Genomic DNA, 25,066 nt, shown 5'->3' on the forward strand with positions numbered 1-25,066 from the left:
GCCCTATCGTTCGTCGTTATCTGGCGGTGCGCCGGGAGCGGTACCTGCGCGGACAGAAGGTAAACGGCGAGAGGCTCGCTCGGCCGCTGTCAGTCGCGCGCGACCCCTCAGCTCGCCTGGGCGGTGCGGCACCGTGTCGAAGCGTGTCGGGGACCGCTCGAGAGGCCCCTACCCAGTCCGGAGGCTAGAGAGCGCGGCTCACCGCGGCGCGATCCAGTACCCCGGCGCCAGTTCGCCGCAGCTCGCTACGCGGCCACCGCGGCCACGATCGGCTTCCCCGCACCTGGCACTCCCGAGGACCGAGAGCGCGACTCGTGGCTGGCCGAGCGGACGCGTTAATGTGCCGGTCACCGGGATCCGTTCGTCCAGGTCGAGCGGAGGCATCGTACACCGACCCCGCACTCGAGGGCCCACCGGCCGACCCTATCGGTAAGCATCCGCCCGACGACCGGGAGCGAGAGGTACGACGCACCTTCGATTCTTCATACCGCCCGCTAATCGAGTTAGGGTGTGCGCGTACCTGTCGGCGCGAGGGCGCACCTACGCGCCACGTTACCGTTGGCTTACCACGTAGGCCCGCGGCCCGGCAGGGCGCGCGTTTCGAACGGCCGACGGCCCGTTGACGGCCCGTCGACGGGACGCCCATTGGACGCCGGCGCGCCCTCCGGGGAGGTTAGTCGACCGTTCCGTCACGGGAAGCGTCCGCTGTGCCGTTATGGAAGAGGAACCACGACTAGCGTTAACGTTACTCCGCGATTATCCCGGCTGCCGGATACGTCGCGATCGCACATGCGCGCTGCTCTCTCGCGTCGCGGCGACGCTGCGTTGCCAGAAATCGGGCACGCGATTTAACCGAACGTCGGGGGCAAGTCGAGAGCGCAATGTTGGACGGTCCGAGAAACGGGAGAGATCGTTATAAATTTTTACGCGGAAGCGTTGCGTTCACGCTCTCGTCGAAATGGAAACGACGGATGACCCGGGAGCGTAATCCCGCATCCATTGTGCCTCGTGTCAAAAGATTTAAGCCAGATGTATAAGTGGGACGCCAGTCTTGCGTCATAATGCACACCGGTGCAGATTATGTTACCAGGGCGTAAATCGCTACGCGAAACCCTACTTTATGGATTCCCTGCTAAGTCACATTCTCTCGACGCATACCAATTAACCGGGGCTACTTACGTTTATCGCGTAACAAAATGCGCGTCGTGTTAACGATAACGGTCCTTCCTATCGACGTTTAAGTAACCCGTCTTCAATGTTTCAAGTTAACGGTAACCGTAATTTTTGTCTAAAACTTCCGACTGTTTGAATACAGCTTGAAAAGTTCATTCTATAGACTGTTTCATACAGTCTGAGTTCTGTTTAAACAACGGAGTTGACCGCTTCACGGGTGTCGGTCTTAAGTCCACTCCGACGCGACCCTTCGTTCGGCCATTCGAGCGATCGCTCGGGATATTTCCCTGTTATTGTTCCCTCTGAGTAGGGACATTCCCGTTCGTCGAGACTCCGAAGTCGAGTAGGAGGTAACTTCGAGCCGCTGCGAAGTTAGCCCCGAGTCGACTCCGAAATCGGGTACATCTACCCAGGGTTGTGCAGTCACGCGTCCCTAGAGGGTTTTTACGAAAAATTCCTAAAACGTAACGTAAAGTGCCTAAACGAAGTATTTTACGTACAAACTAGGCACCTTACCTACCAAATTATACGATAAAGATGGTACCGTAATTTTTACAAAGTATTCAAAGTGTGCGTCATATGTGAATAAACATTTTAGTTAAGGAAGAAATTAATCAGACAAACGTCAAAAGGTCTTCCAGGCTTCGTTCCACTTTCTCGTATATTCCATGAAAAAGTAAGACTTTTTGAATTCATGGCAAAATGCAGTCACGCGTTATTCAAGGGTTTTTACGTAAAGTGCCTAAACGAAGTATTTTACGTACAAACTAGACACCTTACCTACCAAATTACACGATAAAGATGATACCGTAACTTTTACACAGTATTGAAAGTGTGCGTCATATGTGAATAAACATTTTAGTTAAGGAAGAAATTAATCAGGCAAACGTCAAAAGGTCTTCCAGGTTTCATTCCACTTTCTCGTATATTCTATGAAAAACTAAGAATTTCTAAATTCGTGGCAAAATGCTACACCTCCACTCCTTTTTGAAAAGGAAACCCAATTCATTGTTGCTTTTGTACGGCAGTTTCCTGCCTCTACTCCTACCTTATTTGTAATAAAGATTCAAATTATCACATTAAATCGTGGAGGTTATGCTCATTACCGCCCAGAAATAGGAACATGAACTAGGGAAACGTAAAGTCCCATATACCGGCAATCTATGTCGCGTACAGAACTCTTGATGCCAAGTACCTAGTAATTTACTGGAAAAAAAAAAAAAAAACTATTCGGGGTGTCAGGAAACTCAATAGAGTTTCGCGCCACGTACATAAAGAAGCATGCGCATACGGCACCGACTACTTAACGCCAAAATTCGGCGCATCAAATGAATAAATATTTATTTCTCTGTTAACACTTTACCGACCGGAGGATGTATCATGAGTCCGCGTTTGGCATAATTAAGGTGATATGAAGGGATCAATATATGTATATGTGTGTGTATATATATATATAACGTTAAAATATTTATAAAACTTTTCTCCAAACTGGGTACACCGAATCATTTGAAATTTTAACATGTGATTATGGAGACCCTAAGGAAGAACGCGATGTTCTTGAAATTTTCTTTTTTCACAAAAGACTGTTATCTTGATTTTAGTCTAGGCCAAGTCAAACATTTTTGTTTGGAAAGTAAAATTTCACGAGCATCACGTTCTTCCTTAGGGTCTCCATGATCACGGGTTAAAGTTTCAAATGACTCGGTGCACCCAGTTTGAAGAGAAGCTTAATAAATATTTTGCCGTTTTGATATATAGAATGACCCTTTCATATCGCCTTAAAGTACGTTCCGTTTTGTAGAGTCTGTAATTTTTTAAGATTTTTTTAGTCTTACTTTCCCAACTCTAACTGGCGCGCACGCCCCTGGAGGAAAACTAGTTACCTACGGCACTGTCGCGTCCGCTCGTCGCAGGTTTCCTCGTTCCTCGCACCGAGTCATTCGGGTGGAAGGTAAATTCGGAAACGTAACCGTCGAATCGAATTCTTGCGACATGACCCTCGAGGATACCGCACGTCACGACCCCCAAGGATTGCGGGATCGCGAGCTCGACGCGGCGAGATCTCGCTTAACCTCAAACCGCGGAACGAGGAACGAGGAACGCCGACTCGCATAACTGTAATACCTCTTGGGTCTCCTTACGCGAGAAGGAGGCCAGGGCGATGATAAGAAAAAGTGGAGATCGATGTCGCAACGATTGCCTAGGTATCTTCGCGCCGTCGACCGCCATCGACGCGGCGTCGCTGGATCGCAGATTCGCAATGGCGGCGAATGGTGAATCCGGGGCGACTGCTGCGCCACTGCCCCACGTTGCACCGACGCTTATGCGTGCAACTGCGGGGCGGCGACGGCCCTGTCTTCCGCGAATTCTCGGAGCTTCGGGGGCACCCGGAGTAGAGTTCGAAAAGTCTCGGTAATATAAAATCGAAGAAGGTAACTGTAAACCATACTGTAAGTACCGAGAATATCGAGAATATTTTCATTCGTATACTTGAGGTTTCTTCATTTAAGAAACGTTTCTTTTCGATTAACTTCGGTGTTCAAGTTAAAGAGTAATAAATATTAAAAAATAATAATATTCTGTAAATAATAAAAAATATTAATATTAATATTTAATATTTAAATATTTTGATACACAATTGCCTATGAATTCTCACAGATGTAATTGAAAATTAGTATATACAACAGATTTTGAATTTTGGTATACATGTCCTCTGAAATCCATATACTTGTGTATTAAAATCCCGAACATAATTGTGGACGAAATTTCGAAATAATGTTTTGAAAAAAAGTTCGATTAAGTGTATAGATACTATACTTCGGTATTATATGTAGTTTGGACGTCGTCGGGTTGCTTTCCGTGAATCTCGGTTCTGTAGCAGAACCCTTTTATATTTTTAACTCTTTACTGGAAATTATTAATTAAGATTATCACGGATTGGGATGTCGACGCAAAGCCTGTCCGCGAATCTCGCAGCTTAGGAGGCACCAGTCTTGTATTTACAGTTTTAATACGATATCGGAATCTGATATATAGAGACAGATCAATGATTAGCGGTTTACGCTATGTTTGCGAAAGACTTATCGATGGCGCTACACCGTTCACGGTCGCTTCATTGATAGTAGGTGTTAGAATTAAAATATTTCATTTCCCCCAGATATGTATCTTTAAATCACGAATCTTGCTTAATAGTAAAGATGATTTCTCTTTCACGGATGGCACTTGGCCTGCAGGTTTTAGGTTGCTTATGTACCGATAAAAGAAATGAATAAATACAGCATTTAGTTCAAGACCCAGGCCCAGATCCGTTTAGCCCATACTGGAACCAAAATGGCATCGAGCTCTTATATTTCGATCAATATCCAATTATTGAAGGCTCCAATATAAAAAACGAAAGTGTCAGGACAATTGTACAACAATTTAGAACACTCTAGTAATCGAGAAATTCGATTTTCACCGGGATAAAGGCGAAGAAAAGTGTTTTATACGCTTCTATGCTGAAGCGAAGGTAACGCAAGGTCTCAGAGAAGAAATTTAGTTGCCACTGAAATCACAGATGGCACAGAGTGTCACTCTGCAATCAATTAGGGCATCAAAAATCATGAATCCAGGGTATTTCTGGAGTTTTACTTCGATCTCTCTATAATTATTCTACGGAAAGGGCATATGGAGTATGTTATTTAGTACAATACTCAATATAATTCGACACTGCTGTCAATATAAAAACGAACGTCGGCTACATAGGCATTTAGAAAAATCTTTTCTATCGACGTAGATCAAATTTCTCGACGTGTTTCACTTCACCTTAAATCAATGTAACCACTATTTCACGTACACAAATTGGAAAGTAGATTACAAAACTTGTTTTCCCGGAAATTACTTTAAAAATGTCGAAAAAAATCAAGGAAAATTGAGTAAAATTCCGCCCCGTAACATTAAATGTATTGGAACGGGTCTGCGGTGACGTCAGGATGGAGTGGGGAACTTTGACTATATGGCGAGTATAAGGATCGAGCAATCCTCTGCAGATCCTTGTTCGAGGGCCATGAAACGAAACCGTAATAATTCCTCGGGTAGCGTCCTTATTTTATCGTTATATTTTTTTTCGACATGTATCTTGTCGCTTATATTCCAAGCTAGAGAATGAAGGGCTGAGGGATTTTTCGATGTTTCTTGTCGCTTATATTCCAGGCTAGAGAATGAAGGGCTGAGGAAATTCTCGGTGTTTCTTGTCGTCTATATTCCAGGCTAGCGAATGAAGGACTAAGGGATTTCTCGATGTCTGTTGTCGCCTATATTCCAGGCTAGAGAATGAAGGGCTGAAGGACTTATCAGTGTTTCTTGTCGCCTATATTCCAAGCTAGAGAATGAAATTGACGTTGAGAATGAAGAGACTGAAGGGCTGAGGGACTTCTTGATATTTCTTGTCGCTTATATTCCAAACTAGCGAATGAAAGACTAAGGGATTTCTCGATGTCTGTTGTCGCTTATATTCCAGGCTAGAGAATGAAGGGCTGAAGGATTTTTCGATGTTTCTTGTCGCTTATATTCCAGGATAGAGAATGAAGGGCTGAGGAAATTCTCGGTGTTTCTTGTCGTCTATATCCCAGGCTAGAGAATGAAGGGCTGAGGAAATTCTCGACGTTTCTTGTCGCCTATATCCTAAGCTAGAGAACGAAGGGCTGAGGGATTTCTCGAGGGTCGTAGAACGAAAACGCGGTTATTCGTCGGAAATTCGTTCACTCGGGCAGTGTTTACGAATGAGAGATGCTCGACCACTCGCTCGAGTCTCCTCGAGTCCGCTCGGCGCTGCCACTGACCGTTCTCCAGACATTTTCAAAGTCAATGACTGAGACTCTCGCTCACGCTCGGGTGCAAGTTCATGGGGAAATAACAAGCCTCTTCTCGCTTCTAGCCGAATGCACCGCCGCGGTGGCACACAACTTTTTCTGCGTTTCTTTGAGGCTGCTCGGTGGCTCATTCACCGTCTTACGCTATTGTGGTCTCGCTTAATTAACTACGCGAATTAATGGTATAGATTAATGCTCCATAACTGAGCAGAGTACTCGACGATGAGCTGAGTAACGAGCGCTGTGTTAAATTGTTCAAGTCGATTCCTATGAGTCAAATTGAAAGAAATTTGTAGACTTTTAGCCAGCTTCGTTACTTAATGAAATTGTACGTATTCTTGAGTTAGGAAATTTAAAGTGAGAATGTGATCGACAGTTTGGAATAAGATTGTTTCTGTTATAGAGTTGTATATATTTTTTTTTAACCCTTAGTAATCCGACTTTTTTTCAAACCAAGAAAAAACTTATGTAACCTGTACATATTAATCATTTGATATTAACTAACTGTTTGTTTATAAATTTACAATTGGTGTAGATTAAAAAAAAAATCAAAATGTTTTGTAAATCTACGATATATAAACAAATTCTTTGGTCAAAAAGGGGCGATACAATAATAAGGGGCAGCATTAGATTTTTTTTCCGAGACATCAAGTGAAACGAAACATATCAATTTACGTGTACGTGATTTCAAAGTCATATGGTGTTATAGAGAGTTTAAAAAAAAGTAGTTTGGTACGAATGTTTGGTACATAAGCGGTACTATAGCTGGAATTTGGAAAGATGCATATTCGATGATTCCTTGAAGTTGTTACTTTTTTGAAATGTCTTACGTCGTACACAAAAATAATACCGCGGCATTATTTAAACCTCGATATCTTATTTTAAATAAAATGTTTTTAGCATGATTAAGTACGTGCAATATGCAATGAATGAGTTTGAATAAATTCTTTCGTGACATTCGTCAGATTGTTGCAGAGAAATAGACCGAGTCTGCAAAAACTATTTAATTACGTGTAGGCACGTAAAAGAATGCAGAGTGAATGTTGGTACATCAAAACATTTATATTCATAAATGTAAAGTGATGTCCAATGGATGAAAAGGCGATAGACTGTTATTTTCTTGTTAGACACTTTTGTCCATTTGGTTTTACGTATTATCACTCTGCTATGATGCAAACAATTAGAAACAGGTTTATCGTTGTTCTAATTGTAATGTATGTCTCGGCCTTATTGTGTTTACGGCTTTCACTCTAAAGATCGTCAGACGTATAGCAAGTTTAAAAATGTCATGGACGATGTCGATGAATAATTACCGGAACGAGACATGCAGTATAAAATTGGCAAAAACGTTATTTACTGCCAATGGCATTTACGTGCTTATTGATGGGTATTTTACAGTAAATATATTTTGAAAAGGTTGTGCCAGGGTCAGTGCATGCCGAATCCTAATAAATATATTTTGCCAATGGAGACTAAACTTGCTAAGTTATTATTAAATTATTACATATCTTTGCCGGATACTCCATTATAAAGGAGACAAGATAATGATGCTACTTTGAAAGAGAATCACATCGTATGAATACTACATTGTACAAGTACAGAGAATATACTTTCATGTCTGGAATAAGTGCCACAGCGGACGGTGAAAAACTTAAATTAATTTTTGCTGAAGTCATCGTATAATTTACCATATTGTGTAGACTTATTACGAAGCATGGAAGTATACTTTACGTTTCGCCTACGATATAATAATAGGGACTAGATCATTTTTCCTCTGCCCGGATGTTAGTTTCGGATTACAGCATTCACCGTGAGAAATTAGAATTGCAATTTTTAGAGGAAAAATTAAGTAATCTTTTTTTTTTTCTTTTTAATAGTCATGCAGTTACGTTGATCCTTCCGCAACTTTCTGTTAATACCTACATCTGCGGAACATTTATCTGCATTATAATTTCAAGATAGTTTCTAAGCAGTCTAGGGAATAAAATAAATTAGGTTCCTTTATGTTTCAAATTTCGGTACACAGATTTACACATGTCTTTACAATGGAGTACCTAGGTCGTTACCGTACCTACGTTACAGTACATACATGCTTATCAAACGTTGAAGGTGGAGTATTTACCGTGTGCGATATTACTGCCTGACTTTGTCTTTCGATTCTATTTCTAACTGTAATTGGGAAGTCCACGAGTTCACAGACGACGAGTCATGCAGTGAGTCGGCTTTGTGTTGCCGTTGTGAAGAAATTTTCCTAAATTCATAAAAAATCAGGTTACTCATGGCTTCGTGAAGCTCATGGTGCTTCTTCTAAGACGACCATTATGATGTATAAATAGTGTCTAAAAACATAAGGATGCATTTAGACTTCTTATTTTACACTTTCTCGGTCAATTTCATGTAAAGAAATAAATTACACCGCGGATAAGTATGAATTGCAGCATATGTGTCTGCAAATCGCATTGAGAATTTCTGTAAGGAATTCTCGTTATTTTCAACCGGTGCATTTTTTCATTTGTATCTGGAGATTTAACAAAATAACCTTATAAAATTCTTACCACAGAAGGTGTACAAGTCCACAATCTATATCAAATTGTTTTTATACATGTTCATCAAAAACTGAATATAAGATTCGATTTGTTATTACGTTTTACAATGGTGTATAACACAAACACCGTAAAACCTGTTGAGAAAGCTCTGCATCTTTGAAAAGTTACAGTGTATAATTTGGGTCAAGTGGAACGAACAAAGCAATGTACTTTTTTTTTTTAAACATTTTTCACGAGTATAATAATGTGACAACGAGCACTCGAGTCTGTTATATATTACCAACGTGACCCGACCGAATATTCCCTCATAACCTTTTGCCTTTCTCTCGGACGTTATTTTTTATTTAGTGCAACATGTAAGTTAAGTACTAAACCTTCGTCATATTTTAACCATAATATATACGCCTCGCAGGTATTGTGTTTCACGTTCTTTAATTAACCAAACAATAATTAACAATTATTTTCTGACGTTGTAAAAAAGAATGAGAAATTCAAACACCCCTTGCTTTAATAACTTCACTCCTACGTTTTAACTCGTATTAACATATATGTGGTAAGAAGTACGCATACATTACTTTACATGCGGTAACTATTCGCGTTCTTATCAATGTCTTTCATTGCTTTTACTGACGTAACAGACTTTGAAGCAGCCTTCAAACCTCGAAGTTAACATTACTCAATTAATAATTGAAAACACATATACGATTTTTTTCTTAGAGGAAAATTAACCGATTGTTTACATACATCGTATAAGTATATATGCTTTCTATGAAAAGGTTTCTAATACGATTTTAATAGTATCGAAGGGCGAAAATAACGGTGGTAATTACTATATAATATAATCAGTATTTTTCATATCGCAATCATTTTCTATGTAAATAAGCAGTTAGTTACTAAAATTCAAATATATCCTAAATTGAATAAGTATGAATTTATATCTATATATAAATAATATATATGCTATTCAGTTATTCAATTTAGGATATATTTAATTCAGTTTCTGGTGATCAATTTACTCCAGTCAGGTTAATTATAATCAGTTTCGTCATAACTTCATCTCATTTGATAGGACATGGAAGTGATAGGAAAGAAAGTTTCTATGGACTAAATATCATTTTTAACCTACATGCTTTCTTTGGGTCCATTTAAATCCGAACCGATTTTCAATTTCCTTTTACACTTCTTTCATAACTTCTTTGCTATCGTTTTAATTACTTAAACATTCAATATATAAAAAAATGTTCAGTGATGCTATCTTCTTAACATTTTATCACAATGGGTTCATTAGAATCCGTTGGCAATAAACGATGTGGAAATTGAGGAAAGTATTCTTCGAATTGGGTATACCGATTTGTTTCAAATTTTACCACGTGAACATGAAGGTCCTAAAGTAGGTTCTGAAACTCACGAAATTTCATTATTCATAAAAAATTAATTATTTTATCATGGACTAGAACCAACATGGCGTGGTCCGTGCACATTTTCGATGTTCTACGCTTTTTGGAGACTTAGAATCGAAAATGAAGAGTTTCAGGACCGAGCTCGAACAATTTAGAATACCGTAAAAATGGTATATTACAGAACCAGATGAGAAAAATATGAAAAATACTTTCAGCAAAGATTGCAAGAGAATGCTGGCTTGTCTCGTGACTATCACGTGTCTTTAGAGCAAAAATTTAGTTGCAGCTAAACGTAACAGATGGCGACGTTGACCAGTCAAAATATAAAAAGTCATGAATTCACGGGATTTCGACAGTTTTACATCGATCTCTTCATCATTACTTTACCGAAATGACGTGGAACGCTTCAGTTCGTATAATTATCAACGTAGACCGTAAGAGACTTAAACATAAATATAAATCTCGGTAACGTGACGCACCAGTTTATGCCACCACTTGAGAATTCAAACAGACGTTACCACCAAAAAGGGCATAGATGAATTTTAATTTATCGGCGTCGATTAAATTTCTTAGCGCCTTTCATATCATCTTAATTTCTTTGACATCATCGACAGCTTATCGATAGCCTTCATATTCACGTTGTGAAGTGTGAAACAATTCGAGATAAACCCAGTTCGAAGAAAAGTTTCATAAACGAGACCTCTCTGATGCCACTTTCGCATCGCCTTAATAAAAATTCTTCTCTCCCCCCTCTCTCTTTTGAGCTCACGCAGGGCAACCTCTGGTTCATGCATAAAACGTGGAGGTGCGCGTTACCGTGCAGTAATTTGCAATGACATTTGCGAACGGCGGGCAGGGGTATGCCGGATACCTAGGTCTCTAGGAACACGTACGTGAAGCATCCGCGTGCTGAAATGTCACGTGACAGCGCACGGGACCGGGGCCTTTCGGCCTGCCCCTTCTACCCGTCCCTCCGGGTGGAGGATTGGTTCCGTAGAATCGGGGGAGAGGGGGCAATTGGGTCGTCAAGGTCGGCACGGGACGCTTCTCCGCGAGATCGTTATCCAGGCTTAGACGAGTCCAGAGAGATCGATCCGCTCGGGGATGTCAGGGAGGCAAGATTCTCTCGCGAGGCCGGAGGCTAGTGGTACGGACTGTCTAACCCACTTCGCGAACAGGTTTACGCTGCTTCCACCATAACGGTGATCGACCAGATATTACCTTTGCGAGAGGGGACTTCTTTCCCTAGATGACAGTATTGGCCTACGCATCAACGGCGCTCGGTTACGAACGCGTCGACGTCTTGAGGATGTAAAGTAACTTTGGGTAATAAAGCCCACGTGGGGAGCAAGGTCCATGCTTATATTTCACCATTTAGTAGAAGTGCAATGTTTGTGGCTCCCTCTGCCAATTAGTAAGACAAAGAAGAGTCGATTGGGGGTATTGTCGAGGCTGTGGACCCCGGTCCATGGTAAACTGAGATTGATAAGAGATCATTCCGAGGGAATTTTAGAAAATTTGGTCACAGCGTTCAAGCTGTTTGTCGCAAAGTCTTGTAAAGTCCTGCTCTGTCTAAGTATGTAGTACCTTATACTTTTCTCTACATACCGTTGCATGAGTTTTGTCGAAAAGGTTTGTCGTTTTAACAATGATAACTTGGAAATGTAAATTGCGCCGAACGGGGAGTAAGGCCAGGCATAGGGCAACATAGCGCAACCAAAGATCTTTTTCAAAAAGGACATGAAACTATGACTAGTTGCAGTAAATACAACGTAGTAACAAAATTTGAGCGAAATAGCTTAAAATAAAAAAAGAGGGCTGGCACCTCAAAGAAGACCGAGGAACTGGGATCGCAGCCTTTATCAAGAAAATAGGGTTGCCGGTATGCGGCAACGTGCCCTGGGCAATAAATGACTACGAAGAATACCCGAAGACAACATTCGAGGGCCTTGATGACATAACTTGCCCTAGCTGTGCAAATTAATATGCATCCTCTCATCGATGTCCGCGGGCCTTTTTACCTACACGTTCTGGAAACAATGCCCAGGAGCACCATCCTGCAATTTTCTTAATTACGCATTTGTTTAGAATTATATTTTCTTTTTATAGTTTGTACCTGAAATAAACGTTGTTCATGTCCCCTCTGCTCATTTGCCCTTCCCAAAATGCTTTATATTTTAGTTTTCACGAGCCTTTCAAGTTATGGAGGGCCTTGTTATCCAAAGTTACCTTATGAAATCTCGATCGCCGCGTACCTGATGCTTAGAGGACCGCAGGACCGGGTTCGCGGGCCATGCCGAGAAACGGCATTCCTAAGTCGAGGAAAAATGTCAAATTTACGGCCCTGGGCGGAGATTTGACGGGAATGCCTGTTTGGTCGTTTTGACCAGTGATTTGTCGTCCGTTTTGTTCGCACCCGAGCTGTATTTGAAGATTTTTTGCCGAATTTATCCCCTCGCCCCGGATCGAAATGGCGTGGTTTATTGAATAATGGCGAAGCAAACTTGCGGATACGAGAGGACGTGGATATGTCCCGCTATAATGCTTGAAAGGAATAGAGGACGAAACTCCTTGGCAACCTCGAGAAACGACATTCCTGTACTGAGAAAAATTGTTGATTGAATAAGTGGTTAGTTGTGGAGAGTAGAGGGATACGTGTACTTGGTTATTTGAATTAAATATTACTTCTTATTGATTTTAGTTGAACCTGAAATTGTCGCTGTAATAAAGGTCGAACGTTTTTAGCTTAAACTGCGACTGATGATTTGGAAGGGTGAATACCTGATAACCATATATACGTATTGACATATGTCATGTTATGTATTGTGAAATAACACCTATATATGGTTATCAGATATGTTTGACATTTGACATGTCATGATATGACATTTGGTTTTATTTGACATAATGAAATGAGACCGGAACCATAGTAATTGTAGGTATTTTTTGTTTAACCAGAATTAAATCACTATCTTTTGAAATCATCACGAGAGGTATATGCTGCTCTCTGATATGGGCTACTATTTATTCGAAATGATTCCTTCATGAGATTGAAGCATTGCTCGAAAGTCGCTGTTTCAATGCAAATGCATCATTTCCTAAACTGTTTAAACTGAATTAAATTCGAAATTTATTTAGAAACCGCAGTCTTTATTTTCCACGTTGAATCACTTTTTTTAGATCTGTATGCAATGATTGACCCTAAAATTACAACCGCAATTACCATTAGAAAGGTCCAGTCGATCTCTAATGCATCAATCCACGAATGATTAATGCATTCTAATGACGATCCAATCCGTAGATCCAGCGTTAAACTCTGAGAAGTCATTGCTAGTCATCGACGAGAAGGCCCGGTGTAAAGATGAAAGTTAAGAGAGTGAACTTAAATATGTGTGTCAACTTTCATCGTTTAATCGCACCTATCTTATATTCAACGCACGCTGACAGTCGCGGTGCCCTGGAAATAAATGTTATAAAGATATTATTCCTATAGAAATTTATACTCGGGTACGGAGTAGAAAGGATTCCTTTGCCGCGGGGCTGAAACTCTTTTCTAAGGTGAACGTTCCCTTTACTAAGAGCGCCATTTTGTTCCAGGTGGAGGGCCGTGAGCCGCGACTTGAGAGATGGTCATCGTCACTCGGGTAAGTGTCTCCACAGGACGGAACTACCGATCGAGAACGAATGCGTAATAACCGGAAAATCGTCGGATCGGTTATCCGACGGTTCCCATGCACAGTAACCCTCGGTTGATTGGCGCTTTCGTGCGCGCTTTCCCGAAACTCGGTCAGTAGGAATCTGTGACAAGTGAAAATGTTTATACCGAAGAACGGCGCTAACGTTCTTGGTAAATATCTGAACAAATTTCGAACTCGAGGCGACGATCCCAGCAATTGGCGTCTTGAACGGACAATACGCACCATTAAGAGGATGTGAAAGTGGCATCTTAGGGGTCAATTGTTCATGAAACTTTTATACGAATTGGGTGTACCAATTTCTTTCAAATTTTACCACATGAATAAGAAGACCCTAAGATAGGTCCTTAGACTCGCGAAATTTCATTTGGTATTAAAATTGTTGAAAATAGCTGTAAACCAATTGTCTTAAAATGGAAACTTCATGGGTTTCAGGATCTTCCTTATAGCCTGCATATTCACATTGTCAAGTTTGAGACGATTCGGTATACCCAGTTCGGAGAAAAGTTTCATAAACCTCTTTGACGCCACTTTCACATCACCTTAATAATAGGCGATCGCTACCTTACGTAAATATTAATTTACTTTGACGAGTTATCGAGTTATCCAGACTTTTAACCGACTCCACGATGAATTTTTCTCTACTTAACATTTCGCCGATGGCGCAGGGGGTCTCTCTGCAGTCAATTAGGGCCTCAGAAATTATGAATCCAGCGTATTTCTGGAGTTTTACTTTGATTTCTTTATAATTATTGTACGAAAACGTCAAATGGAGGATGCCATTTAGTACAATACCCAATATAATTCGGCATAACTGTCAATATACATACGAACGTCGGCAACGTATGTATTTAGAAGAACCTTTTTTACCGACGTCGATCAAGTTCCTCGACGTTTTTCACTTCACCTTAAAAAATTAGGTTTCTATGCAAGAACTATTCGATTGTTGCAACAGGAATGCCAAACGTTCCGAAATAAATGTAACCGTAGGAAGAATTATCATAAATCGTTATTCGATATCACAAGCTAAAGGCCATTAACCCTACGATACATTCTATATAACCTTTTTTTATTAGTTTGAAGGAAACTATAATAATAAAATATAGACGTTTGAAAATAAAAATGTATTTTCCACGCTTTAATAATAAAAGTGTTAACTGTATCGAAGGACGTGAGCATAAGCAGGATGAGAATCGGGAATTACTGTTATTACCGTAACGTAATTATCCGTTATCTACGCGATGCAAGACGCTAGCATTACGTGAAATTTAGTTTTCCTGTAATGAGCAGAAGGAGCTTGCGGAATTAACTCGTGAAAAAAAGTTATTTTTTCTTTTGCAATATACGATAAAAACAATTGAGACGTGCCTAGTCCTCGTTTAATGTGTAAGTACTCGTCCAACTGATACGGGATAATTATTCGTCTGATTTTTACTTCCGATTACGTATCCTAAAATCGAGTACATAAAGTTTTTAATTTTGCAATATATTTTTGCAATACGATAAAAACAGTTAGGACGAGCCTAGTCCTCCTTTAATGTCTAAGTACTCGTCCAAGTGATACGGAACAATCATCTGTCTGGTTTTTACTTCCGATTAGGTATCCTAAGATCGAGTGCCTGGTGGACAATCTTCCGTCCGAGAAATGATGATACTCCTGATAAGGGATTCCTCTCGTGCGATAGGTAATTGGGATACTCCTGCATTCCACAGTGTACCGTGACCGTGTTCACGTTTCGATTGCACTTTTCATACCGAGCATGAATCGCTCGTTTGCATTTTGATGCTTGATCGAATATCATTAGTTCAATGACTTAGATGTCATCGAGTTTCGAGCATGGCCTGGATAGTTACTAGAGCACATTGTGTCGTGTCCCGCTAAAAGGAGCTATGGGATAAATCGGAAATTAATTATATACTCTCAGCCGGCGATACTGATTATCGATGGCAATTAGTTGTGCAAGTATCTGCGGCCGTTGACGATTGCAACGAGCAATGAATCTTGAGTGTGTAACGGGATACGCATGATCGGTCGCGGTTCTGAACTTTGGATCGGCGCGAATTAGTATCAATGTCGCATAAAAAAAGAAAAACCTGCCTCTTGGAAGGCTAAGGATCATTGAAAAACTAGTTCTTGCACTTGTAAATAGTTGCTTCTGGCCGTTTATAAATTACGGCCTGGAACGCGTTCAAATTTTTTATATCGGAAGGTTCTAAAGAAAGAGCGAACAATTATCAAATTTGCAAGTTTCGACGGTTCTTTACTATTATTCATTAGATCGCTAAAAATTGAAGTGCAGAATGAACGTGAGAAAGAAATTGGAGAAACAATATCCTAGCAATCCTTATTCTAAGCAGAAGAGCGGAAGAGCTCCTCCGGTGTTCCGCCCGGCGAACAATTGGAACGGCCAAGTGCGAAATACGCAAATGAACGCGAAAGATGGAGTAAGTTTAGGGAAAATGGTGGGCAGACGTTTCTCGATTTTAGACCCGAAGAGCGGAAGAGCTCTTCCGATGTTACGGTGGGTGAACAATCGGGACACACCGTGTCAAGCGTGTGTGGAAGCGTGTGTAAAATGTATACGCATTTTTCTGTACGCACACGTAAAGTAAATCACGTGGAATTTATTATTAACCTAATGGTTTACCGTGGAAAAAAAAATAGCAATAACGGTGAGAAAATAAGATGGAAAATTTGTGCAGGCAGTACAATAATTGTTAAGAGCATTTCCCTTCCTATTATCTAAAAATCAATTGTAAAAACCGATCTCAGAACTTGGTGATTAAATAAGCAAGAAGGAGAAAAATAATTAAGTTCTGAGAATGTTTTGTACAAGAAAATAATAGATAGGCGGATTAGTAGGTAATGTTTACCTAGAGATGAACACTTTTCAAACTATGCAAATCTTTAAATGTTAATTGACATCCGGGAAATTTGCACGAAATATTTATAATTTATGTATTTATAATATGGACCTGAAACAGATTATCAGAATATTTATTTCATGTTTGACGTCCTGTACAACATGATTCGAAATCGCATTTGTTCGTATATTTTGTAGTGTATTATTTTGATGTATAATGTCATTATTTTTCATTTTATTTTAAGTAACCTCGTCCATCCCTACTGTAAATAAGAGTATTAAGCAACGACGTTGCTAAATTTTCTAAATGGTTGACAATATCGCATCACTACCCTTTTTGTTAACAGACTATTGTCCTTTCCCTGCATTTTTCAATGTGAGGCATGCGACTTATGAATATGTCTTGACTCTGCACAGTTCTGCTTATCGTCTTAGTGTATAAGATTGTTATCGCCAAGAACATCGCTAATGTATCAATTCTAATTCCTTTTAGGGTGATTACATATGGATTGAACCTGTCTCAGGAAGGGAATTTGACGTAGCGATTGGAGCCCGTGTGATATCGGCTGAAGGTAGGCGAATCCAAGTTAAGGACGACGATAACAAGGTAAACCCGAAAAACGAAGTGAAAAATTCTCTCTCTGAAGTACAATACTTTGAATTAGAATTAAAAAACAATTTTCCTAAATTCTGTAGTAAAAGAGAACATTGAATTTAATTCCTATAAAGTATGGATTTGTCTCAAGAAGAATACTTTGGATTATTAATCTGTTGTCATAATGCCGTTCATGAGTAATTTTGAAATTACAGGAACAATGGCTTACTCCCGAGAGAAGAATAAAAGCCATGCATGCTACGTCGGTGCAAGGAGTCGAAGATATGATCAGTTTAGGAGACCTCCATGAAGCTGGAATTTTACGGAATTTATTGATACGTTACAATGAGAATCTCATTTACGTAAGTTTCATTCGGTAATATATTCTTATGACATTTTAATATGCTGAGATAATCATATAATTATATTTGTAGACATATACCGGCTCCATACTGGTAGCAGTAAATCCGTATCAAATATTACCTATCTACACAGCGGAACAAATTAAGCTTTATAAGGATCGCAAAATTGGAGAGCTGCCACCTCATATATTTGCAATAGGTGACAATAGTTACGCTCACATGAACCGATATGGACAAGATCAATGTATTGTAATAAGGTAACGTAGCACCTCACTTTATGCACGAATCATAGCAAACTGATACTTGGCACATCAAATATTGATCGTCGTGTGCTACAAAATTTCATCCATTTCAGCGGTGAAAGCGGTGCAGGAAAAACTGAAAGTACTAAATTGATCTTACAATACCTGGCAGCTATTAGTGGAAAGCATTCCTGGATCGAGCAGCAAATTCTCGAAGCAAATCCTATTCTCGAAGGTAAGGCAATAAAATTGCAATTTAACGAGAGAAATTCCAGATCCTTTTCTTATGCTTATTGGTTCTATACTGTTTATATACACACTAAATCGTTCTGTATACAACGAACATTCAGAATATGTCAGACTTTTAAATATTTAAAACTAACGCTGGGATATTTCAACGATGTTTAAACGATACTTTATGCTTTTTTTGATGCAGCATTCGGCAATGCAAAGACTGTGAGGAACGATAATTCATCTCGATTCGGTAAATACATAGACATTCACTTCAATGATCAGGGGGTTATTGAAGGAGCCAAGATCGAGCAGTATCTTCTGGAAAAATCACGAATAGTCTCGCAAAGTTTGGATGAGAGGAATTACCATGTGTTCTATTGCATGCTCGCTGGACTTTCGAGAGAGGAAAAGCAAAAACTTGAACTGGGAGATGCATCTACCTACAGATATCTTACTGGGGTGTGTTACCTTTCCCATGAATTAATGTATTTTGCGTTTAAGTTACGTTTAAGGTGATGTATAAGAGGCGTTAACCCTTTCGTTACGAGCGCCAACTATAATCGGCAAACATGCGACGACCTTTGTGTACGAGCGCCGACTTTAGTCGGTAACAAATTCTGCCATATCTGCTAAGTATCTTTTGATTGTGTTGACCCGTATTGGATTAATCATCCTAAAAGCACATATTGAACATACGTAACACAGTTTGGCCATCGAGACGAGTTGAGAAAACCAGCTATTGGTATAACTTTTAATTTCTTAAAAATTTAAGGGTAGACTTTTATTTGGAAATTTAATAATGGAATAATACGACTAAACAGCTGTTATTTAACGCTTAGAAAAGTGTACACACAAAAGGCAGACAAAGAGGCGTTGTTCAGGTGGAAGACGTACATTTGAACACCGAAGAATGTCGAAGGGCGATGTGCAACCTTTCGACGCGGTGTCGCATGCAGTGGCGCTTGTCTGGCGGAGCAGACTGCGGTAATGAAAGGGTTAAAGAGGTCTCGTTTATGAAACTTTTCTCCAAACTGGGTGTACCGAATCGTTTCAAACTTCACGATGTGAATATGGAAGCTCTAAGGAAGACCCACGAAATTACAATTTTTTAAAATTTGTTTATAGATTTTCAACATGTTTTATGAAAAATGAAATTTCATAGCTGTCAAGACCTTCCTTATAGCCTCAATGTTCACGTTGTAAAGTTTGAAACGATTCGGTACATTCAGTTCGTAGAAAAGTTTCATGAACGATTGACCGGATGCTACATTCACATCCCCTTAAGTTACAAAGAACATGTGGTATTAAATATTACTAAGTAAATTAAGAGCTAATACTTGTAATCCAATAAGATTAAAAAATATTTATTTTTAAGGGTGGCAGCATTACGTGCGAAGGTCGAGACGACGCCGCAGAATTTGCTGACATCCGATCGGCCATGAAAGTATTATTATTTACTGATAGCGAAATATGGGAAGTTCTTAAGTTACTTGCTGCTTTATTACATATGGGAAACATTAAGTACAAAGCGACAGTCATCGGTACGTTTTTCTTTTGTTAATGCGGCACTCAATGAAGGTATGACGTTAAGAATATCATTTATTGTCTTTGTTTTTTTGTAGATAATTTGGATGCCACCGAAATACCAGAACAAACGAATGTCACGAGAGTAGCACATTTATTGGGAGTACCAGTTCAATCCCTGATAGATGCTCTAACGCGAAAGACGATATTTGCGCACGGTGAGACAGTGGTAAGTATTACATATTTATTAGTATGATATGACGATGTGTATATTGAAAAATGTACAGAAATCGTTATAGGCATATGCGTGTTTAATTAAGTTTATGAGAAAAAAATATCATTTGCATTGTTTTCCTCAGGTTTCAACTTTATCAAGAGAACAATCTGTGGACATACGAGATGCATTCGTCAAAGGGATTTACGGAAGATTGTTTGTACATATCGTTAAGAAAATTAATGAAGCAATATATAAGCCTAAAAATGTCTCTCGAAGCGCAATCGGAGTTCTTGACATATTTGGATTCGAAAATTTTGACCACAACAGCTTCGAACAATTTTGCATTAATTATGCAAATGAAAATCTTCAACAATTCTTTGTGCAGCATATTTTCAAATTGGAACAGGAAGAATATAACCATGAAGGAATTAATTGGCAACATATCGAATTTGTCGATAATCAAGATGCTTTGGATTTAATAGCTATTAAGCAACTTAACATTATGGCACTTATTGATGAGGAGTCAAAGTTTCCTAAGGTAAGAAAATAGGAAAATACTATATTTGACTAGATGGTTTTCACTATTTTATTATAAGATAAGACATTCTGTTTCAGGGCACTGATCAAACTATGTTGGCTAAAATACATAAAACTCACGGATCACATAGAAATTACTTAAAACCAAAGTCAGACATTAATACGTCTTTTGGTTTAAACCATTTTGCGGGTGTCGTTTTTTACGACACCCAAAGTTTCTTGGAGAAAAACCGAGATACTTTTAGTGCAGATCTTTTGCAGCTTATTCACATATCGTCAAATAAATTTCTGCAAACTTGCTTCGTCGAAGATATTGGCATGGGATCGGAAACCAGAAAAAGGGCTCCGACATTATCAACTCAGTTTAAGAAATCATTGGATTCGTTAATGAAAACTTTATGCAATTGTCAACCATTTTTCATTAGATGTATCAAGCCAAATGAATTCAAAAAACCAATGGTGAGTAGCTTAATACACTCATGCAGTTTGAAAATATATTCAACACACTAATTGGAATCATTTGTTTATTTAAGATGTTCGACCGAGGACTTTGTTGTCGACAATTACGATACTCAGGAATGATGGAAACAATTCGAATTCGTAGAGCAGGGTATCCTATTCGGCATTCTTTTCATGAATTTGTTGAACGATATAGATTTCTCATATCTGGAATACCACCTGCTCACAAGGTACAGTCATATTGATTGAAATTAAATGATCATATATCAGAATATAAAAAAAATATTTAACAAAAGGAAATTCAAGATTAGAACATTAACAAATTTTGATTATGTTCTGTACAACTGTCAGTGGATTGAATAATCTGAAAATGAGGATATGAACGAAACTTAATTCCAATAATAAAATGTTCATTTATTATATTAACATTTCATGATAAAATGAATTATATTTTATTATGTTACCGGGATGAAATTTACGATTATTATTTGTTCCCAGATTGAATGTCGCGGTGCCACGGCGAGGATTTGTCATACAGTGTTAGGAAGATCGGATTATCAGCTCGGACATACCAAAGTGTTTTTGAAAGATGCACACGATTTATTTCTGGAACAAGAGCGCGATCGTGTACTCACTAGAAAGATTTTAATATTACAGCGCAATATTCGCGGTTGGGTCTACCGTAGACGATTTTTACGTATGCGAGCGGCTGCAATAACTGTGCAAAAGCATTGGAGAGGCTATGCACAACGTCAACGATACAAGCAGATGCGCAGCGGTTACATGCGACTTCAAGCACTCATTCGGTCCCGTGTATTGTCGCATAGATTTCGACATCTTCGAGGTCATATCGTCGCTCTTCAAGCTCGATCAAGAGGCCACTTGGTCAGAAAAATGTACCGCAAGAAAATGTGGGCCATAGTAAAAATACAAGCTCACGTGAGAAGGTTGATAGCGCAAAGACGGTACAAAAAGATCAAATACGAGTATCGTCTTCACATAGAAGCTTTGAAGCTTCGGAAAAAGGAAGAGCGAGAACTCAAGGATCAAGGAAATAAGAGGGCCAAGGAAATTGCGGAACAGAATTACAGGGTATTCATTTCGTTAAATGAATTTTCTTTGCATTAGTTAAGGGGTTCCATATCTGAGAAACGAAAGTAAAAGTAACATGTCTTATATTGTTTGTAGGAGAGAATGCAAGAGTTGGAAAGGAAGGAGATCGAAATGGAATTAGAGGACAGACGTAGGATGGAAATAAAGAAGAATTTGATTAATGATGCAGCTAAAAAGCAAGACGAACCAGTCGACGACAGTAAATTAGTCGAAGCTATGTTCGACTTTCTACCGGATTCTAGTAGTGAAGCTCCAACTCCAGCTAGAGAAACGTCCGTGTTTAACGTGGGTCATCGTTCTACATTCCGTATGTTCTTTACTTTCTGAGTTATCGCATGATTTACGGATGTTATATTTATTCCTATAGGATCTGCCTGCACCTAGGGCCGATCAACAAGAAGTTATTAGTCCAGTACAGACGGCATCGGAAGATGAAGAAGACCTTTCTGAGTTCAAATTCCAAAAGTTTGCGGCTACTTATTTTCAAGGCAATATCACCCATCAATATTCTCGAAAACCGTTAAAACATCCTTTATTGCCATTGCATACTCAAGGCGATCAATTGGTTTGTACATAATACATATATACAACAAAATGTATATAATTAAACTTCCTGAAAAATGTTTTCAAACATGTACATTAATGGTACCGTTTTCGTAATTATTAGGCAGCTCAAGCGTTATGGATCACGATACTTCGATTCACGGGTGATTTGCCAGAGCCTCGTTATCATACAATGGATCGAGACACTACATCCGTTATGTCAAAAGTTACCGCCACACTCGGTAGAAATTTTATAAGAAGCAAAGAGTTTCAAGAAGCTCAAATGATGGGGGTAGATCCCGTATGTATTATAAACAGCATATTACAAAGACACGCCATAAGCAGTAGTACAACAAAATTTACTTTTTCTTAGGACACTTTTCTTAAGCAGAAGCCAAGATCCATTCGGCACAAACTGGTATCATTGACCCTAAAGCGGAAAAATAAACTAGGGGAAGACGTTCGGAGAAGGTTGCAGGAAGATGAATACACCGCGGACAGTTATCAGTCCTGGCTCGAAGCAAGGCCAACGTCGAATCTCGAAAAGCTTCATTTCATTATTGGCCACGGTATCCTTCGTGCCGAGCTACGAGATGAGATTTACTGTCAGATTTGTAAACAACTAACTAACAACCAGTCGAAGTCGTCCCATGCTCGTGGTTGGATATTATTATCCTTATGTGTCGGCTGCTTTGCACCTTCCGAGAAGTTTGTCAATTACCTACGAGCATTCATACGAGAAGGTCCTCCTGGTTATGCTCCATATTGCGAAGATCGATTGAAAAGAACCTTCAACAATGGTACTCGTAATCAACCACCGAGCTGGTTAGAGCTCCAAGCTACAAAGTCAAAGAAACCAATCATGCTTCCAATCACATTCATGGATGGAAATACGAAAACGTTACTTGCTGACTCAGCGACCACAGCTAGAGAACTGTGTAATCAATTGTCCGATAAAATATCATTGAGAGATCAGTTTGGATTTTCTCTTTACATCGCGTTGTTTGACAAGGTTTCGTCTTTGGGCAGCGGCGGGGATCACGTAATGGATGCGATATCGCAATGTGAACAATACGCCAAGGAGCAAGGTGCTCAGGAGAGAAATGCTCCTTGGAGATTGTTCTTCCGGAAAGAAATATTTGCTCCATGGCATGAACCTACCGAAGACCAAGTCGCAACGAACTTGATTTATCAACAAGTTGTTCGTGGCGTAAAGTTTGGAGAGTACCGCTGCGACAAGGAGGAGGATCTGGCTATGATTGCAGCTCAGCAGTATTACATAGAATATCATGCCGACATGAATGTCGAAAGATTGTACACTCTTTTGCCTAATTATATACCCGACTATTGTTTGACGGGCATCGATAAGGCTATCGACAGATGGGGACATCTCGTTCTCCAAGCTTACAAAAAGGTAAATATCTTCCTTACTTATGTGGCACTGTGGACAGTAATTTATACTTCTATAACCTCGTGTCAATTGAATATCTTATCACTGTCTTGTTATTTGTTTCAGAGTTATTACCTAAAAGAAAAAGTACCAGCTTTACGGGTTAAGGAAGACGTCGTGGGATATGCAAAGTTTAAATGGCCTTTGTTGTTCTCTCGATTCTATGAGGCGTATCGGAACTCTGGGCCAAATCTGCCGAAAAATGATGTCATTATAGCTGTTAATTGGACCGGCGTCTATGTAGTTGACGACCAAGAACAGGTGCTACTGGAATTATCCTTCCCCGAAATCACCACTGTATCTAGTCAAAAGTAAGTAATCCGAGGATAAAAGCTGAGAAGGCCATAATTTGATTAAAAGATGTTTATACAATTTTTCTTCCAGAACAAACAAAATGTTCACTCAAACATTCAGTTTGTCGACGGTGCGAGGAGAAGAATTTACATTCCAGAGCTCGAATGCGGAAGATATTCGCGACTTGGTAGTATACTTTTTAGAAGGACTAAAGAAACGCAGCAAATTCGTCATAGCTTTACAAGATTACAAAGCACCAGGAGAGGGTTCTTCGTTTTTAAGTTTTCAAAAAGGAGACCTCATTATATTAGAAGAAGAGAGCACTGGTGAAACTGTTCTCAATTCCGGGTGGTGTATTGGAATCTGTGAAAGAACGGGCGAGAGGGGAGACTTTCCTGCTGAAACGGTTTATGTGCTGCCTACATTATCAAAACCTCCTAATGATATATTGGTTTGTTTCTTATTATCCTACATATATTCTCATGGAAAAATTATGCTAGTATTGGGAATATACTATCATAAATATATTGTACTTTCAGGCTTTGTTTAATATTGAAGGAACGGAAAACGGTCGAAGACTTTATCCACAACAAATAAATGGTGTTGAACCCCGAGATAAGCCACATACTCTTCTTGAATATTCAATTGACCACTTCAGGTAAGCGTGCAGAAATATTTTCTTCTATTATTTTAAACATTTTATTTCATTTAATATTTAATTGTCATGACCAATGTAAATTTGGATCAGTTGCTCACGGCTGTTCCAATTATGAAAAACGTTAATTTTGATTGTTTATGTTGCTTGGCTGACAAAGCAGACAATTGAGAAAGAAATTCATCATGAGACGGTTAGCGTCTTAGACAAGTTCACGGGCCTCGATTGATTATATTTACACTACATCAAAATATATTGCACTTGTGACTTATAACAATTTAAATCATATCACTGTCTAGATAAATACAATTAT

At 39.4% G+C, this 25,066-nt stretch overlaps 1 protein-coding gene across 4 annotated transcripts in view; it reads left to right on the plus strand.

The window, feature by feature from the left end:
- LOC105701142 (myosin-VIIa) overlaps positions 1-25,066 on the plus strand; it is a 29,151-nt gene that overhangs the window by 1,187 nt on the left and 2,898 nt on the right. Inside the window, exons 1-20 of one of the 4 annotated variants that reach the window (XM_012427597.2) lie at positions 119-461; positions 13,567-13,613; positions 17,022-17,135; positions 17,339-17,485; positions 17,558-17,742; positions 17,841-17,962; positions 18,164-18,420; positions 19,337-19,502; positions 19,584-19,714; positions 19,845-20,240; positions 20,318-20,698; positions 20,773-20,928; positions 21,197-21,790; positions 21,887-22,096; positions 22,179-22,376; positions 22,479-22,655; positions 22,728-23,768; positions 23,871-24,115; positions 24,189-24,549; positions 24,638-24,756. In XM_012427597.2, coding sequence (XP_012283020.1) covers positions 13,596-13,613; positions 17,022-17,135; positions 17,339-17,485; positions 17,558-17,742; positions 17,841-17,962; positions 18,164-18,420; positions 19,337-19,502; positions 19,584-19,714; positions 19,845-20,240; positions 20,318-20,698; positions 20,773-20,928; positions 21,197-21,790; positions 21,887-22,096; positions 22,179-22,376; positions 22,479-22,655; positions 22,728-23,768; positions 23,871-24,115; positions 24,189-24,549; positions 24,638-24,756 — 5,018 coding nt within the window. In that variant the 5' untranslated portion in view covers positions 119-461; positions 13,567-13,595. Of the gene's footprint in view, positions 1-118; positions 462-13,566; positions 13,614-17,021; positions 17,136-17,338; positions 17,486-17,557; positions 17,743-17,840; positions 17,963-18,163; positions 18,421-19,336; positions 19,503-19,583; positions 19,715-19,844; positions 20,241-20,317; positions 20,699-20,772; positions 20,929-21,196; positions 21,791-21,886; positions 22,097-22,178; positions 22,377-22,478; positions 22,656-22,727; positions 23,769-23,870; positions 24,116-24,188; positions 24,550-24,637; positions 24,757-25,066 lie in introns of those variants that run through there. The other 3 variants (XM_012427591.2, XM_012427606.2, XM_012427614.1) reach the window with 3 other exon arrangements.

Source organism: Orussus abietinus, unplaced genomic scaffold (assembly GCF_000612105.2).
Source record: "Orussus abietinus isolate OABI.00-Male unplaced genomic scaffold, Oabi_2.0 scaffold71, whole genome shotgun sequence".
Lineage (NCBI taxonomy): Eukaryota > Metazoa > Arthropoda > Insecta > Hymenoptera > Orussidae > Orussus > Orussus abietinus.